Source organism: Rattus norvegicus, chromosome 1 (assembly GCF_021556685.1).
Source record: "Rattus norvegicus strain SHRSP/BbbUtx chromosome 1, alternate assembly SHRSP_T2T, whole genome shotgun sequence".
In the NCBI taxonomy this organism is placed as follows: domain Eukaryota; kingdom Metazoa; phylum Chordata; class Mammalia; order Rodentia; family Muridae; genus Rattus; species Rattus norvegicus.
Genome location: NC_141534.1, coordinates 107,513,378 through 107,531,731, shown reverse-complemented (window position 1 = coordinate 107,531,731; position 18,354 = coordinate 107,513,378). Strand labels below are relative to the sequence as shown.

Genomic DNA, 18,354 nt, shown 5'->3' with positions numbered 1-18,354 from the left:
ATCATCACAGCACTTGGGTGGGGAGGAGGTGGGAAGGCAAAAGGATGGAGGGCTTACAGCCATTCTGAACTATGTAGTGAGGCCCTGTCTCAAAAGGAAAACAACATAGTGCTTGGCTAGTGGGACAGTTCAAAGATGCTATTAAGGATCCAAACTCTGTACACATTTCTGTTCTACCAAACTCGCGGTATAGACCTTCACGCTTGTTCAGTTGCCTCACAGTCGCAGGAAAGCTGTGGGGGCTCCATGGAGCATGACCTGGAGGAGGAAGAGTGACAGAGGGCAGGCTCTTCCCTTTGCCAGCCTTTGCCCTCTTGGGGACTTGTGCGTTCTTCTAAGAACCTATCAAGCGAGCACTTGTAACTGTCAGGGCGGCTGGGAAGACGATTCTCTGAGCTGAGAAGGAGGCTGTGGACTGAGATGTAGTCCCGCCATCGGCTGGAGCCTTGCCCTGTGTCTTGTGGGTTTGTGTTTTGTTTGTTTGCTTGCTCATTTGTTTGTGCCAAGCCCAGCAAAGTTCTCTCTTGTAGTTCTCCATCTCTGCCTCTCTATCCTCTTTCTGGGGTCACATGGACTCCGAATCCAAACTCTCAATGAGCCAGCGAGCCTCCCCTTGGGGTCTGAGCTTCAGCACTTCCTTATCAGCCAGCTCCGATTTGTCTCCTGCAGTCCTGTGCCCTGGCCACCAACCCTTGCTGAGACATCTCCTTCTCCTTCACCCTCTCCCTAAACCCATCTGTCATACTCATATGACAGATGTTACTGATGCTCTAGGCAGGCACCCTGAAAACCTTCCAGGGCTCCATGCAATGAGAAACTTCATACTTTAAGCTAGAAGCCACCAGCATGGTGGCCATCCTACATCCTACATCTTGACGCATATATATATATATATATATATATATATATATATGTATATGTATATATATGTGTGTGTGTGTGCGTGTGTGTGTGTGTGTGTGTGTGTGTGTGTGTGTGTGTGTGTGTGTGTGACTGCATGGTTCCATCCATCTCCTATAGCTACAAGGACTGACCGTCCTGTCTTTCCCTAAAGCGGAATCCTTGCTTGGAGAATGCCTACCTTCCTCCCCTCATGGCTCCCAATTGCTCAGGCCTCTCCTTGTTGACATGAATTGGAGTGAGTGTGGAGATTTTCCAAATTGCAAGGATTCCCAGAGCAGAAACTAAAAGGGAGTATTCTAGTGGGTATAACCCTTGGTCCCAGGGATTCTACTCTCTGCGGAAGACCCAGAAAAAGACCTCCTTCCCCCAAGGTCAGGACACAGCATACACTCCTCTGATTGTTTGTTTTGTTGTTTAGTTTGGTTCTTTTGATCCGGTCTCACTATGTAGCTCTGGCTGTCCTGGAGCTTGCTCTGTAAACCAGGTTGACCTTGAACTTGCAGAGCTCTGCCTGCCTCTGCCTCCCAGGTGTGGGGGGACTAAAGGCGGGACTCCTGACCTATTCATCAGTTGTTCAGCAAATATTCATTGAGTACCCTAATGTGTTAGTTCCTCTGCAAGATGCCCAAGACGCCATTCACTTGTAATTTCCATTGGAGAAAGGGAGACAGGAACCACAGGTGTTGGAGAAAGTTGTCATTTGCAGGGCTAGTAGGGCTGGAGAGATGGCTCATTAAGTAATGTGCTTGTTGTGCAAGCATGAAGACTTGTGTTAAATCCTGGACCTCTGCCCTGCCAGAGCAAAGATACGATGATCAGGTGCTCCCGGGCTAGCCAAACTAAACTCTCTGATAGACAAGCTCCCGACTCTCTCCTGATTGGAGAGATAACTTAGGTAGAAGCAATTTACTAAGCAAGCATGAGGACCTCTGATCCCCAGCATTAGCCAAACAAGCGTGGTGTGCCCATGTGCCCGCCTGGAACTCCGGCACTGTGTGAGGCACACAGGCAGGAAGGACAGCTGTGGAGTGCTAGCCACCAGCCCAGCTCTAGGTTCAGTGAGAGACTCTGTCTCAAGGGAATAAAGTGGAGTGTGCTAATGCAGATTATACTCAGCGTCTTCCTCGGGCCTCTGTGCACTTGCGCAGGCACACATACACCATGCCCGCTAACACACACACACACACACACACACACACACACACACACACACACACACACACACAGGCAGACAGCAATAGAAGACATCCAGTGTTGACCTCTAGTTTCTACACATATACATGTGCACACACAGGTATATAAACATGTGCATATAAAACACACATACAGAAGGAAAGAAGGAAGGAGGGAAGGAAGGAAGGAAGGAAGGAAGGAAGGAAGGAAGGAAAAGATGTCCTTTGAAGTTATCTCAGCTCTCGGGCATCTGGCCAGAGAGACTTGGTCCAGAGAGACCTTGCCATTTGCCTCCATGCCGAGACCCTTTGGTTCTGGTTCCCCAATGTCCCCTATTCATTAGTCTTCAGGAATGCCAGCAGCAGGGGGTTCAGAACCAGCTGTCGGGGTCTGACTGGAGCTTGCTGGAGCTCCTGATGCACCTCACTTAAGATGAAGTGCTTTTCCCATGAGTTTAGCCAGGGGCTCGGGGGAAACAGGTTCTGTCTAAGAACTCTTCTTCTCCTGCCTCCTTTCCACCTCAAAGCTGGCAGCCCCCAGCCCTGCCCACTGCTCCTGTATTCTCAGCAACCCAAGTTTCATGGTCTCCTTTCTAAACTGCTTTCTTCTGCCATGAAATGGTCTGTTTGCTGAGCACAGGGCTTGGGTCTCAGTACAGCCTCCCTGGTCCTTACAGCGGTTTGTGCTGTTCCCTCCCATCCTTCTGGAATAGAGCTGGGAACTTCAGGTGTGTTCTAGTAGCATGAAAAGCGAGGTGAGGATAAGTTCATGTTTGTTACTCTGACAACTCCAAACTGTTACTACTCTTAACATATAACTAATTAATATGAACATTGATACAATACCCTATTATTACGGCTTTTTAACACAGGGTCTCACTGTGTAGCCCTGGCTGGTCCAGAATTCACTTTGTAAACCAGACTAGGCTGGTCTTGAACTCACAGAGATCCAACTGTCTCTACCTCTGGAGCGCTGGGATTAAAGGTGTGCACCCTCACAACCAGCTGAGCCCATCACATCCGACTCTCTCATTCTTACACTCCCCACCTCATCTTTTAAAGCCACATTAAAATTTTGATTTTTATTTTGTCAAGATTTTTACTTTTTAACTTCCATGAAACCTTCCCTCAGGGCTGGGGCTGTAGCACAGTGGTAGCACACTCCCTAACATGAGCTAGGCTCTGAGTCCAACTCCCAGTACCGCGTAATAAATAAATAAGCCATATAGGCGAAAGAGAGAGAGAGAGAGAGAGAGAGAGAGAGAGAGAGAGAGAGAGAGAGAGAGAGAGAGAGAGAGAGAGAGAGAGAGAGAGAGAGAGAGAGAGAGAGAGAGAGAGAGAGAGAGAGAGAGAGAGAGAGAGAGACCCTCCTCATTTTTTGTCTTCTTTTTTCATCCCCCTCCTTCCTTCCTTCTCCCGGCTCCTCCTTCCTCCATTTTCCTACTTGCCCCTCCCCTTCCGGTTCTCCCTGCTTCCGCTCCTCCTTCCCAAGTCACCCAGAGTCTCTGATCCGCTTTGAGCTCTAGATGCCTGATGCTTATAGAGCCCGACACTCTCCGTCCACCCTGGGGACCCACCTTTGTTGATTTAACTCACTTTTTGGACCATCTCATCAGCTGAAATGTAACTTGCAGCCCAGACGCCTAGGAACCCACGAAATTATTTGCGTAGGGGGACGGGCACTCCACAGCACTGTCTAGTAGGAGTGGCCACCATTCACGACCAGCAGCCACCTGGGAGATAAAAATAAGCAAGGGAAGGGTTTTTTTTGTTTGTTTGTTCCCAAAACAAAAAAGTAAAAAAATACTACTTGAACACATCAGTACAAACATGGTTTATTAGAGTTATTCATCCAGAGTTTAGAGGATGAAATACAGGAAGTTTTTTTCTTTTAGACATGGTTTCAGGTGGCCTGGAGTTAGCCTCTTTCTGAACATGGAGCTGAGGTTGGATTTGAACTCTTGCTTCTCCTGGTTTCTCCTCTGTAGTGCTGGGATTACAGGCCCCTGTCACTAAGTCAACACAAGACTTTTCTTTCCTAATGAAAAACATCTGTCTGCTCTGTAGTTCTCCCACCTGGAAAAAAGCACCCTTCCCCTCATTTGCTGTACAGTTTTGCTATTTATTTCCTTGTCTCCAAATACCACATGTGTAAAGCTAATCAAGTTTTGTTTTTAATGACTTTTATTTCATGGACTAACAGACAGTTCTGAGATGCCATGTGGGTGTTAGGAATTGAACCTAGGTCCTCTGGAAGAGCAGTTGGTGTTCTTAACCACTGAGCTACCTCTCCAGCCCCTGCTAATCTTGATTTTTTTTTTATTCTTTTACCTTTATTTTCTGTGCATGGTGTTTGCTTGCATGTATGTCTATGTGAGAATGTCAGATCTTGGGGGTTACAGGAAGCTGTGAGTTGCCATGTGGGTGCTGGGATTTGAACCTTGGTCCTCTGGAAGAACAGTCAGTGCCCTCAACCACTGAGCCACCTCCCCAGCCCCCTAACCTTGATTTTTTTTTTTTTCATAGCTGGGGACCGAACCCAGGGCCTTATGCTCGCTAGGCAAGCGCTCTACCACTGAGCTAAATCCCCAACCCCGCCTAACCTTGATTTTTTAATTTCACCATTTTACACTCACTTCTCACAATGGAATTGTTTGTTCTCATATTTAAGTCACAACTGTGATTCTAATTCCACATTTGTGTTAGGATCACGTAGTGCCTCACAGCTGTTAAGAGTAGAAAGTGATTACTTCCCCCGCCTATGGTTCTATGGTTCTTTGTTTTTCCTGGAGTTGATAATTGTCCCCACCCGCAGTTTTTTGTTGTGAGTGAAGCCTTGATTTTAAAGATTTATTTATTTATTATATATAAGTACACTGTAGCTGTCTTCAGATACACCAGAAGAGGGCATCAGATCTCTTTACAGATGGTTGTGAGCCACCATGTGGTTGCTGGGAATTGAACTCATGACCTCTGGAAGAGCAGTCGGGTGCTCTTAACCGCTGAGCCATCTCTCCAGCCCGTGAGTGAAGCCTTGAAATGTGGTTGGTGTCACCCGAGACACAGATTTCTTAAATCTTAAGATGCGAGTACAAACAGCCACACATGGTCACCACAGTGTCCTTTCTTCATTGTTGAGACAGGGCCTCCCTATGTAGCCCTAGCTGGCCTTGAACTCACAGAGATCCCACCTGCCTCTACTACCCAAGTGCTGGGATTAAAGGTGTTGGCCAACCAGCACCCATCACCTACAGTTATGGAGGCATTTTCTAGCTTGTGTCACGTTGACAAAACAAAAAACCAAACCAGGAGAGTCCTTCATGGAGCTTAAAGTCCAATGGTGGGACCAGAATACAAGCTGGGTAAAATGTTAGGGTATGCTGCCAGTGAGGCATGCTTACGTTATAAAAAAGCCAAGTTTGGGAAGCCTGTGGAGAGGCCTTCGGTGTTTAATAAGGGCTCCAGAATTTTCTTTGGAACAAACACTCGGAGGGAGTGAGAGGCCGAGTTGGGCTGCCGTCTGGGGGAATTTCCACAGAGGGAACAGGCAGTACAAAGAGGTGAAGGCCAGTGTGGCTGGAACAGGGTGGAAGTGTCCCATGGCACAGGACCTCTAAGCAACAGCTGACTGGTGGCACAAGGAAGCAGGACAAGAGGGAGCTGAAGAGAGAAAAGGCTGAGGAGAGATGGACGCTGCTTAGAAGGTTGAGCTCCTTTTGCCCCCAGGCTAGGAACAAACACTCAGGAAAGCAAGGGTAAAGGCAGGGAGCCTTAGTTATCAATATATACTCTATATACTCTAGCAAATGGTGGGGGGGCGGGGGGTCCTGTTTGTTTATTCTATTTTAGACAGGGTTGCTGTGTGACAAGATTTCTCCTAGGGAGATGTAACACACACATCTACTCACCACAGATAGTCAGCCAATGGCAAAGTACACACACCACCAAAGTCTAACTTGGTGAACCAGTGAGCCCCACAGAAGTCTGACTGAGGAGTTGCTTCCAAGGACAGACATGACTCAAAGACAGCTGCGTCACCAAGGCCCACTCCAGCACGGGTGACAGCTCACAAATGGTAGGAACCCGGAGCACACTGCACACCCTGCAGGCAGTCCCACGGGTTGGAGAGTGACCTTCCAGGTGCCTCAGTTGGTCCAAACCTCTCTTGGCAGCTCAATTTGCTATTCTTCCTGGCCGCCAGTCTCCTCTCAGTCTTCTTGGCAGCTCAGGGCCATCTTCCTGAGAGGAACTCTCAGCTTTTATTGCTTACTCTGACAGGCAGATGCCGAATGATCTACTCAGTTTCTGGGACTTCCTGAAGCTGATTTGAGTTGTTCACCTTCCTGGAATGTTCCAATCTTTGAGAAATTTGTTATATCGCACTCCACCCCTCCATACCCACCACCACACCCCCTCTTCATTCTTTCTGCCTCATCATCCACGATGACCCTTGAGCCTTAGAGGGGGAGATTATAGATGTCTACCTGTGGCTAAGAATCAGCCCACTGTGCCACATACGTGGTGTCTTGTTCTCAAGAGTGTCACCAATTGTTTTGAGTTGAGTATGCTCCCGTGTTTAGACAGCACACCCCGTCCACTTAGTAAAACCATATTCGTTGTTTCCCCACTGGAAACTATGTCCTCTCCAGTCACAGGTTTTTGTCCTGGCTTTCAGTACCAGATGTGAGTCCCCCCACCCCTTGTAGAGCAGGCCTTAACTCGAACTGGAAAGCCATTGGTGTTAGCCAATGGCTGTGCCACTATGGCGCAAGCAGGCACATCTTGCCTGGCATAACGGTATCTCAGTACTCAGGGTCCGTGGCCAAGCAGGAATGTTGGTGATAGTTCTCCACCAGCAGCCTACATGACCCTCTCTGGCAATGTGAAAGCCAGAGAGCGCAGCAGGGTGGGAGTTTCCAGTTCAGTCCCGGCGTAATTTCTCCATGTTCTGAAGCCCCTGCTTACGTATGCGATATCTTCAGGGATATGCTCTTACTGGCTAGTTCTGGCTTAACAGCCAGCAGCATTAGCAGTAAGTAGCCTTTATAGTCCCTGGGGCCTCAGGGGCTTTCCTGGCCAATAGCTCACAGAAGGCACTGGGGTTTTCATTCAATAACCTTATGACCTGTGGGCTGTCCTTTCCCAACTGTGTGAGGAGGCCTTTGGATTTAAACTCTCTAGCTATTGTTTTAACAACCCATTTTTCCTTTCACTTAACCCAGCCTTAGTAGGACTGTAAGGTAGGTGGAAGTAACATTGCACCTGTTTGTCATTCCAGTGGCTTTTCCAAATCTGCAAAACACTCAGAGGTCAGCGCCATGTCTGTCTGTCTATCTGTCTGTCTATGTATGTATGTGTGTCTATCAGTCTGTCTGTCTATGTATGTATGTATGTATCTGTCTGTCTACCCATCCATCCATCCATCCGTCTGTCCGTCCGTCCATCCATCCATCTGTCCATCCGTCCATCCATCCATCCGTCTGTCCGTCCATGAATAGGCAGGACAAGGAACATACTTAGCTACCATCCCATAACCCACAACAAATAGTGGGTTACAAAGATGACCTTGGTGAAGCTCTCAGAAAGTCTGTGGTCATCTGTCCTCAGACGTGTCAGGTGACACATCACAACCAGGAAAAACAAACACAAGCAGGGTCTAATACAGCAGCAGAGAAGGGTTCCATCCACTTGTATCAATTGCTCCTCCTCAGAGCAGGTTGGGTACGCCTTACGAACAGGAAGCGCTAACTTAATTAGCTCCCGAGATCCTCAGTCATTCTCGCTGAACCATGACATTTACATATCCTGCAGCTTTCTAGGAGCCTCCCGACATTTCTCTACACCTCAGAAACTCAGTGGGCATGACATGACCTGGTCAGACCTACTCAGAGCCAAAAGTGAATGTGTTCCCCCCCTGCTGCACCTGCTGCCTCCCTGGGTCAGAGTGCCCTGGGTTGGACCCCCATCCACCATACCTGGCTTTTGGGGGATGCTCTGGCTGGGAAAACCATCTCCATCCCAAGTATAATGTTTTCCTGGAGGGAAATGTACTCTCCTTAGCCTGGACTTACAATTCCCCAACCCTGTCTTGGTCATCTTCATCCATATTCTGTATTCTGGGAACTGTTCCTCAGGCTTTAAAGTCCCCCAGGAGCTCCTTAGACACAGTTGGTTTTCTCTCAACTTTTCCCCTTAGGAAGTCCACAGTCTCCCCACGTTTGTCTTCAAGCAACCCAGACGGACCTCTTTCCTCTGCTTGACCATCTCTCGCCTCCTTGACTGCACTCTCGCTTAAGAACACATTCCTTCTGTGTTCATCTAAGTCTCTGGGTTCAGACAAATCTTGCCCTACTTTTTAAAGAGCTTGCCCCCACCAAAGCTGCTAAGGCTCCGTACCAGCCTTGAGGTCCTGTCTGGATCAACCTTTTCCTTAACTCCTCTGTCAACACAGTTCTAACTGAGTGAACTGCAGTTCGAGCAAGCTCTCCCTTTCCCTATTCCCAGTTCCCCCAACAGCATCTTGCCCTCTGCTATGATTCTCCAGCCCCTAATATTTACAGGGACTCCAGATGGTGATAACCAAGTGTTCCCAATGGCTTTCCGACACCAGGCCATCAGGGACTGATTTCCCTCACACACTCTCAGGCTACACAGCCTTTGCCTTAAGGAGGGATGGGGAGTTTCGGGATTCAGTTTCTCTGCCCCCACAGCAGCCAGACTGACCCCACCAACTGCCATGGCCCACAGCCTGGCTGTAATTGGCTCTCTCATTGCTTAAGTCTTCCCTAATTTCCCTTAGCAGTTCATGTACTGAGCATTTCCTGCTCACCCTAGTTTCTCATGCTGGGAGAAGATGTTCCCTCTTCTCCTATTAAAGGTCGGACCCTCAGGGTACCTTCTATTGCTTTTACATGTTCTCTTCCTCACTCCCTAAATCTCCCCACGGATTCCACGTTCTTGGATCCCAGGAAGGGCTTCTGAGCACAGACCTAACTTGTTCTTTCTCTCTTTCCTTCTTGGCCCCCCAAGCTCTAAGGCAGCGGCAAGCCTGAACCACTACCACCACCCCCTTATCTAATTTACTTGCCGAATCAGAGGGTAACATGGAGGATGCTAGACACATCTCCTTTTCTGTTGCAATTGCTCCTTTGCAGCAATAAATCCCTGCTTGGCACTATCTGGGCCTCAGGTGCATTTCTAACTACAGGACGGGCGTAGCCAGGCAACTTCTGAGGCTGCTTGGCGACATCGACATGGGTGTCAACCCTGTGCACTAATCATGAAGACTGCCAGGTTTCCTCTACCCGTTTAACGTTTTCTTAGGGCATCTCCATGTTCACATGGTTAGACTCCACTCATCAAGCAGTCATGCATGCCACCACGTGCCGCACCGATGAAGGCTTCCTCCTGGGACTCTTCCTACAGAGCCTCCCGATACTGATGATGGCTCAACCTTAGTGGCACGTCTCACTGTAAGACCCTCGAAACCACAGTCATAGCACAAAGGCACACTACCACACAAAAGATGAGTTGTACATGGTCCTGGCTGTGAATAGTGAGGCACGCAGCTGAAACCGAGCGGCCTGAGGGAGCAGCACCCTCGGAGGACACTCCAGGGGAGTTGTCCTTTCTTGTGTGGTGTGGTTTTTGTTCCTGAGGAGGCAGAACACAAGTCTACTCACCCCAGAGAGGGATCCCTATGACAAAGAAAGTATGGATACCACCAGAGTTCAGCTTAGTGAACCAATGAGCTTTATTGGGGTTTACAGAAGTATGGGTGAAGAGTAGAAATGACTCAAAGACAGCTGCATCGCTAAGGCCCACCCCAGCAAGAATGATGGCTCACAAAGCTGGGAGCTTGGCACACACTGCACAGCCTGCAGGCAGCTTGTCAGGTTGGAAAGTGTCCTGGCCATGTGCCTCAGTTGCTCTAACCTTCTTCCGGCAGCTCAGGTGTTTTCTGTTTCTTCCAGGCAGCTGATCTGGTTTCAGAGTCTTCTTTGCAGCTTGGCTCCTCTGAAAGGGACTCTCCAATTTTATCTATTACTCTGGCTGAGAGGAGCCCAGTGAACCTAGTCAGTTTCAGGGACTTCCTGAAGCTGTTTTGGGTTGCTTTGTGTTTACCTTCCACATAGAATGGAGTATTTCAACCTCAGAGAAATCTGTTACACAAAGGTACCCTCATACCTCAGACTCTTACCTCAGCCTTACTGCAATCCTCCCGTCTCACCTTTCCAAGTGATAACAGAAGTGAGGCACCTGACTTAAATATGAATTTGTTTTTGCAATGCTGTGGATTGGCTTTGCACACTGGGAGGCGCTTTGCTGTTCTATTGCTGTGAAGAGACACCATAAGCAAGGAAATTCTTACAAAAGAAAGCATTTAATTGAGGGGTTTGCTTACAGATTTTGAGAATTAGTCCATGATAAGCATGACACGGGTTCGCCACCAGAACAGTAGCTGAACTCTTATATCCTGGTCCACAGGCAGCAAGAAGAGAGACTGAGGCTGGCCTGGGCTTTTGAAGCCTGAGAACCCACTGCCACTTGACCTAAGTGCTCTACCATTGAGACATGCCCCCAAGGACTTCACAGTGGGGTTCTAGGCAGACCCCCTACCTACTGAGCTACAGTTCCAGCGCAAGGATGAATTAAATAAGGATTTAGGGGAGAGGGATTGCAAATAGTAACTGAAGGAGGGGAACAGGCATTAGGTCAGAACTGAGCAAATAATTAAAATGAGTGCTGGGGGTGCGTGGGGAGTTGGCCTGTGGTCTTGCACAAGGCCCAGGTTCTGTTCCCAGCACCCACACAATGGTGTTTACCTGTAACACCAGTTCCAGATTCTGTAAAGGAGATCTTCTACAGGAACTGCATGCATGTATGTGCTGCACAAACATGCAGGCAAAACACTCATACACATATAATAATAAAAAGTAAATAAATCTTTAAAAAAATAGCAACTGGGGTTGGGGATTTAGCTCAGTGGTAGAGTGCTTGCCTAGCAAGCGCAAGGCCCTGGGTTCGGTCCCCACCTCCGAAAAAAAGAAAAGAAAAAAAAATAGCAACTGCTAGGCTTGACATGCAGCTCAGTGGGGGTGGGGGGATTTATTTCGCTCCAAGCTCTTGCTTCCATTAAGATGAAAAACTAGAAAGTAGGTGCTGTCTGATCCCAGCCCCTGAGACTCCTCCACTCTTTCCGTCTTGGAAGCTCTGCCTTGTTGCTCTCTCTGAAAGGCTCCTTGAGTCCATCCCACGCATTCCTCCAAGAAGACACCACATTATTTCCACTTAAATGTGGAGAGCAATTCACTTTTTTTTTGCCCTCAAGGGCATTTTCCTAAACAAAGAAAAACCTAGAGAGAAATTTCAGTTCACCTACAAGGCAGGAGTACCTAGAGGCAGCGGAAGCGGAGAATTGTGTGCCTGTGGAGATGGGCTCTCAGCTGGGATCCCTCTGCCCGGAAAGGAAGACCCTGTAACACTAAGGCTACAGTGGGCCTCTCAGTCACCCCTCCAAAGCAGAAGGTAATTCCTGGAGCTTCCCAAGTCTTCCCCCTCACCCAAGTCCTTCTCTGCTTTGGCTGTATCACTGCCATTCCAGGAGTCTGCTTTAGTCGGTCTCCCCAACAGAGGTGAATGCATGGCCAGATCCAGTCCTTTATTCACACACACACTGCATTTATGCATGAGAGTCTCTGAAGCTTAGTATAGGATTCCTATCAGTTGACAGACTAGGGAGGGTGATACAGTTCATGGGCTAGGAGAGGCTCTGAGTGGAACACACGCATACACACACACACACACACACACACACACACTCACACACACATATACACCATATAAAAGTCAAAGTTATATACTTCTTCCTAGAGGACCCTTCCTCTGTGACCAGCATCTAGTCTTGCCTTCTCACAGGTCTGTTCTATCCAGTAAGTAGTATTTTCGTTTTAAACAAAATCTAGAGAATAATATCTAAAATTCTATCTTTTCCTTGTCACACCAGCCACATTTCAAGGACTCAAGAGCTGTAAGTGGACAGCAGTTGCCATGTCTACGCACAGGCTTTATCTTGTCATGGCAGAGTTCTTTTGGACAACACTAGAGAAGGTGAAGCCCCTCTCTCTTAGAAGTTATCTGGGGGCTGTAAGAAATGTGACCAGAGTTTCGCCCCAGTATCTACGCATGCCATTGAAAGAATAGACATCGAGGGCGAGTCTGAGAGTCATCTCTGATACTTAAGAGGCTGAGGCAGGAGGATGTGAAGTTTAAAGCCAATGTCAGCAATTTTGCAAGACCCATCTTCAAATAACGTAATACTGGGTCTGAGCTCACGGCTCAGTCAGGAAAGTTCTTGCCTTGGACACACAAGGACCCGAGTTGAATCCTCAGAACCATGTAGAAAACCTGGAATGGTGACCCTGGTGCCAGGACATTTGAGATAGGCAGGTCTCTGAAGCTTTCTAGCCAGCCAGTCTGGCCTCCTTGGTGAGCTCTAGAACAATAAAATCATATGCCTCATTGGGTATGGAGGTGCACGTGTCCAATCTCAGCACTCAGGAGGCAGAAGCAAGTGGATCTCTGACTTTCAGGCTGGCCGGGTCTACAGTGGGAGTTCTAGACCAGCTAGAGGTATATAATGAGACCTTGTCTCAGAAAACAAACAACAAAAAAGACCTCAGGACTCAAAGAAGGTGACTGGTCCTTTAGCCACCACGCATATCACTTATGCACCTACAAACAACTGAACATGCTCACATGCATTACCAAAAAAAAAAAAAAAAAAAAAAAAAAAAAAAAAAAGCAGTGAAGGCCACAGATAGCTCAGCAGGTAGGACTTGCTGCTGAGAGAGTGGGGAAGGACCAGCTCCTGCAGGTTGTCCCCCGACCTCCATGTGCCTGCCATGGCCTCCCACATATAAGAGAAAATCTAAATGAATTAATTTTAATATAGGTCTATAGGTTGCTTACCTATCATATATAGGCACTGTATTCAATCCCCAGTAGCACAAAAATAAAGAGGGCTAGAGATGTAAATATGGCCTTTATTCATCTGATAAAATTGTCGTCTTCAAGGCTTACTGCCTTCATCTGCTAACCGAGGCCCAGTCCTGGAAGCTTCTAAGCTCTGTACTTCTCATCTAGGCCTAGAATGTTTTCAGCCTCTGGGACTTACTGTGAATGAGCTCACCCTTTCTAGTTCTCTGTGAACTCTGGCTGACTGATTTAACTCAGCTGTTATAACTCAAACTCCTCTCTAGGCCGACTGCTTCAATACGGCCACTCTCTGTTTTCTCCTGAATTGCTATGCATGGTCTCAAACTAACTCTAGTGATATGTTCTGTCTTCTGGCTCCTTCTCATTCTCTGGTTTGTTCTGTTGTCATCGGTGTCTAGCTTCTTCTCTCTCTGCAAAATGTCTCCCTGCCAGTGTCCCAGTGAGGCTGCCTTTCCCCCCTTCTCACTCTGCTCTCAAATAGCTTCCCTCTCCTGAGTTCTTGAGACTTGGGCATATCCTGCTCTGTCGAATCTTTCTCTGACTCGTTACTTTGTCTGCCATTCAACTAGACACCACTTGCAAACACCTGCGCTTCCTTCTATGAACTAACTCTACCTTCATTGTTTGGGATTAAAGGTGTGTATCACAGCCGTATATTCTAGCCAGAGGGGTTAAAGGTGTGTGCTAATGGCCGAGCCACACAACTGAAAACTGGTTATTTTCAGTAAGTAACACAGGGGGTTCATAGTGTGATCAGATATTCTGCAACAGAGAGATGTCTCAACAGTTCCAAGCGTGTACTTGGATTTGAGGATTTGAGTTCAGTTCCAAATGCCTTCTTCTGGTCTCCCCAGGCACCTGCATAAACAGGAAATGTACCTCTCACATATGCAAGTGAAAATAAAATCCTTAATAAAACCTAAAATAATTAAACATGGAGTTACAGTATCACTGGGATTCCACGACCAGTTTTATTAATGCACTCTGGACTTCTCTGCCTGTCAGGTCAGGAATATCATACACTGCACAGTGTTATGCCTCTTTACTGATGTGGACTGTTCATTCACACAACCTATTCTGTAAAAATATCACTGTGTGTGCCGTGGCTGGGCCAGGGATGAGAACAAACAGGTGCCAGCTCCCTGGGGCTGGCAGCCTTCAGAAGAAGCTGAGATTAAGAGGGAAGGGCAGTAGTGCTTTCCACACCTAGGGATGACTTTACTTCCCGATCCCCTCCCCACTACCCCCCCACCCCGGTCTGGAAAGAAAAGGAGGCACAAAGGTTTCAGTCTTACAACTCTTGCTGTGAGGGTTAAGTGACTCAGAGGGTCTGATGGAACAGTGAGCGATGCTCAAATGTAAGTGCTCACTGGTGTGTCTGTCATCCCCCCCCCCCAAGTGTCAAACAAAGACACTAAGTGTCACACCTCTTTGTACTGCAAGATTGTGGACTGTGGGTAGCCTGCCTAGCACCCCAGTGAGGTCTCAGGGCCTGGCTCAGTCAGAGTGATGGCCTGGCTTGATGGCCTAGCATAGACAGGGGCTGGGTTCCACCTCCAGCATCACAACCAATGAAGTGAAAGGCCTTTTAAAACTGTGCTTTAATGTATGTGTCTATGTGAGGGTGTCACATGGGTGCAGTAACTGCAGAAGCCAGAATTGTAAGTGACTATGAACTCTCATGTTACCAAGTGCTGGGCCACCAAGCTACACCCCCAGTCCCTAGGACCTTTTAAAAGTGAATTTTCCATTAAAAACAAAACCCACAGGGTGGTGGTGGCACAGGCCTTTAATCCCAGCACTTGGGAGGCAGAAACAGGTGGATTTCTATAAATTCGAGGCCAGCCATGGTCTACAGAATGAGTTCCAGGATAACCAAGGCTACAGAGAGGAAAAGAAAATAAACCAGTATCTTCTTTGGAAAGAGATAATGAGGATTAAGAGCCTGTTCCCTTGATAGTTACAATGGCTGTCATTGCTCCAGCACTGATTTCCTACCAGGCTCTATCACTTCTGCAGAAGCTTGGCCTCGGTGGTATTTAGAACAATGCTTGTTTTACCAATGTTCAAAAGAGGCACGAGGAATATGTGCTCAGGGGCTCCTGGGCAGTTGCAGGTTATAGGTGTTCCTGGAGTGCTGTGAGGTTATCAAAATGGGACTGAACCTATCTTCCATGTCCCTGTCCACAGGAAACTGGACGCCTTCATCTATGACGCAGCAGTGCTCAACTACATGGCCCGCAAGGATGAGGGCTGCAAGCTGGTCACCATCGGCTCCGGCAAGGTCTTCGCCACCACTGGTTATGGCATCGCCCTACACAAGGGCTCCCGCTGGAAGAGGCCCATCGACCTGGCGCTGCTGCAGTTCCTGGGGGACGGTGCGGCTATGCTGGGCATGAGGTCCTACTCTGGAGAGGGGAGGGCTGGCCCTCGGTCCTGGGGAGGAGGGTTTTCAAGAATGGACGGGGCTGGGGCCTGCACTCCGTATCAGAGGAGGATGTGCTCATAAGTGACTCTGACTCCATCCTCAGATGAGATTGAGATGCTGGAGCGGCTGTGGCTTTCAGGGATCTGCCACAATGACAAAATCGAAGTGATGAGTAGCAAGCTGGATATCGACAACATGGCAGGTGTCTTCTACATGCTCCTTGTGGCCATGGGCCTCTCCTTGCTGGTCTTCGCCTGGGAACATCTGGTGTACTGGCGCCTGCGGCATTGCCTGGGTCCCACCCACCGCATGGATTTCCTACTGGCCTTCTCCAGGGTAGGAAAGGAAGCCGGGAGGCACCTGCAGAAAAGGGGAGTGGGAAAGCAAAAGGAGGCGTCAGACATAACAAACGGGGTCGCGGTAGGTCCCAGTGCACAGGGAAGAGGTAGTGGGTGCAGGCAACCCGCTGACCCCTCCCCATCCCTCACAGGGTATGTACAGCTGCTGCAGCGCCGAGGCTGCTCCACCGCCGGCCAAGCCTCCGCCACCGCCTCAGCCGCTGCCCAGTCCCGCATATCCCGCCGCTCGCCCGCCCCCTGGCCCCGCACCCTTCGTGCCCCGAGAGCGCGCAGCTGCCGACCGCTGGCGCCGAGCCAAGGGCACAGGGCCCCCGGGGGGCGCAGCGATAGCCGACGGCTTCCACCGATACTACGGCCCCATCGAGCCACAGGGGCTGGGCCTCGGCGAGGCACGCGCGGCACCGAGAGGCGCAGCCGGACGCCCACTGTCCCCACCCACCACACAGCCCCCGCAGAAGCCACCACCTTCCTACTTCGCCATCGTGCGCGAGCAGGAGCCGACCGAGCCCCCGGCCGGCGCCTTCCCCGGCTTCCCATCTCCGCCTGCGCCGCCCGCTGCGGCTGCCGCTGCCGTCGGGCCGCCACTGTGTCGCCTGGCTTTCGAGGACGAAAGCCCGCCCGCACCCTCGCGCTGGCCGCGTTCAGATCCCGAGAGCCAGCCTCTGTTGGGTGGGGGCGCGGGCGGCCCGAGCGCGGGGGCCCCAACCGCACCACCGCCGCGCCGTGCCGCGCCACCACCGTGCGCCTACCTGGACCTCGAGCCTTCGCCTTCGGACTCCGAGGACTCGGAGAGCCTGGGCGGAGCATCGCTCGGTGGCCTGGAGCCCTGGTGGTTCGCCGACTTCCCCTACCCGTATGCCGAGCGCCTCGGGCCGCCGCCCGGCCGCTACTGGTCGGTCGACAAGCTCGGGGGCTGGCGCGCTGGTAGCTGGGACTACCTGCCCCCGCGCGGAGGCCCCGCGTGGCACTGCCGCCACTGCGCCAGCCTGGAGCTGCTACCGCCACCGCGCCACCTCAGCTGCTCGCACGACGGCTTAGACGGCGGCTGGTGGGCGCCTCCGCCTCCACCCTGGGCCGCGGGGCCACCTCCCCGGCGCCGGGCGCGCTGTGGTTGTCCGCGACCTCACCCACACCGCCCCCGGGCCTCGCACCGTGCGCCCGCCGCCGCGCCGCACCACCACCGACACAGGCGCGCGGCCGGTGGCTGGGACTTCCCGCCGCCCGCGCCCACCTCGCGTTCGCTGGAGGACCTGAGCTCCTGCCCGCGGGCGGCCCCCACGCGCAGGCTCACCGGGCCATCCCGCCACGCGCGCCGCTGCCCGCACGCTGCGCACTGGGGGCCGCCCCTGCCCACCGCATCGCACCGGAGACACCGGGGCGGGGACCTGGGCACACGCAGGGGCTCTGCGCATTTCTCCAGCCTGGAGTCCGAGGTATGACGCGGCTCCGGCCCCCACCCCCACCCCCGCCGCCCCCTCGGTCAGCGCAGGCCACGGCCCGAGGGGGCGCGCTAAGTGGACAGGACCCTCATGGGTTGGGAAGGACAGAAACGGACCTGGCCGGACCCCGCCTGGAGCAGCGTCCTGCGCCCCCACCCCCTTCGCCTTGGGGGAACTATGAGCCAGAGGGGACTTGGTCGCCCAAATCTCACCCATCCTGAGAGCAAGGGGGCGGGGTTCTTGGAGCCCACCGACTCTTTTTTTTTTAAACCCGAAAAGGGCTTTTTAACGTCACCTGATTGGCGGGAGGTGTGGGGGAGTCACGCCGCGCCCCACCCCTACGCTCCGGGCCATGGCCCTCACATCACTGTGCAGCTCCCTAGCCCCAGACACACCTCTCGGGGAGCCTGTTTTTAACCTTTCATTCATCAGGACTCAAAACTGTGAGACGCGTATGCCAAACTGTGACTCCAGACCTTGGCCCCGCCACACAGAAACCCCTGACCCCAGACTGTGACTTCCAACACCTAAAATGATCATCTGACCCCAGACTGTGCCCCGACCAGACTGTGACCCTTCATGTCAGACCTCGATGACCCCTTCTTTTAGATCCTTGTTGGCTCTGACCTATGACCTCTCCTCCACGAAAGTCCTACCCTCACCTGTCTCCCCCACTTACCTACCACCCCAGATGCCATCAATCACATCTTCAAGTCCAGCCCTTATTTGTGACCCTTCAGTGATGATCCAGCAGACACTCCACCCCCAGGTCTCCTTTCCCAGATTTCAGCAGGGTCTGAGGCTGGGCTCAAAGGAGGGTCTGGGAGCCCACACTTGACCTTTCCTTCCCTCTCCCACTCCTACACTGCAGTGTTTGGAATAAAACCATGTTTTTACACCTCCTCAGTCCAAGCCTGAGTTCTGTGTCTGTCTCTTAGGTCCCTTCAACTTCTCTGGAGAAAAAATGGAAGCTGAACTAAGTCCATAGGGAAGACAGTCAAACAACAGAAACTGGGCTGGTGGTGTAGCCGAGGCAGAGTGTTGTACACTCAACC

General features: G+C 50.8%; 1 protein-coding gene and 1 long non-coding RNA gene across 5 annotated transcripts in view; one reads left to right on the top strand and one right to left on the bottom strand.

The window, feature by feature from the left end:
* Nucleotides 1-18,205, top strand: part of Grin2d (glutamate ionotropic receptor NMDA type subunit 2D) — a 36,801-nt gene extending 18,596 nt beyond the window's left edge. Inside the window, exons 10-13 of one of the 4 annotated variants that reach the window (XM_087613298.1) lie at nt 15,264-15,451; nt 15,605-15,837; nt 15,992-17,293; nt 17,732-18,205. In XM_087613298.1, coding sequence (XP_087469424.1) covers nt 15,264-15,451; nt 15,605-15,837; nt 15,992-17,293; nt 17,732-17,746 — 1,738 coding nt within the window. In that variant the 3' untranslated portion in view covers nt 17,747-18,205. 4 annotated transcript variants of the gene reach the window in all.
* On the bottom strand, nt 14,657-16,884 carry LOC134483106 (uncharacterized). Its single transcript, XR_015651464.1, has 2 exons — nt 16,610-16,884; nt 14,657-15,861 (listed from the first exon to the last, which is right to left on the bottom strand). It is a non-coding gene; the product is annotated as an uncharacterized LOC134483106 (long non-coding RNA).
* Nucleotides 18,206-18,354: the final 149 nt, after the last annotated feature.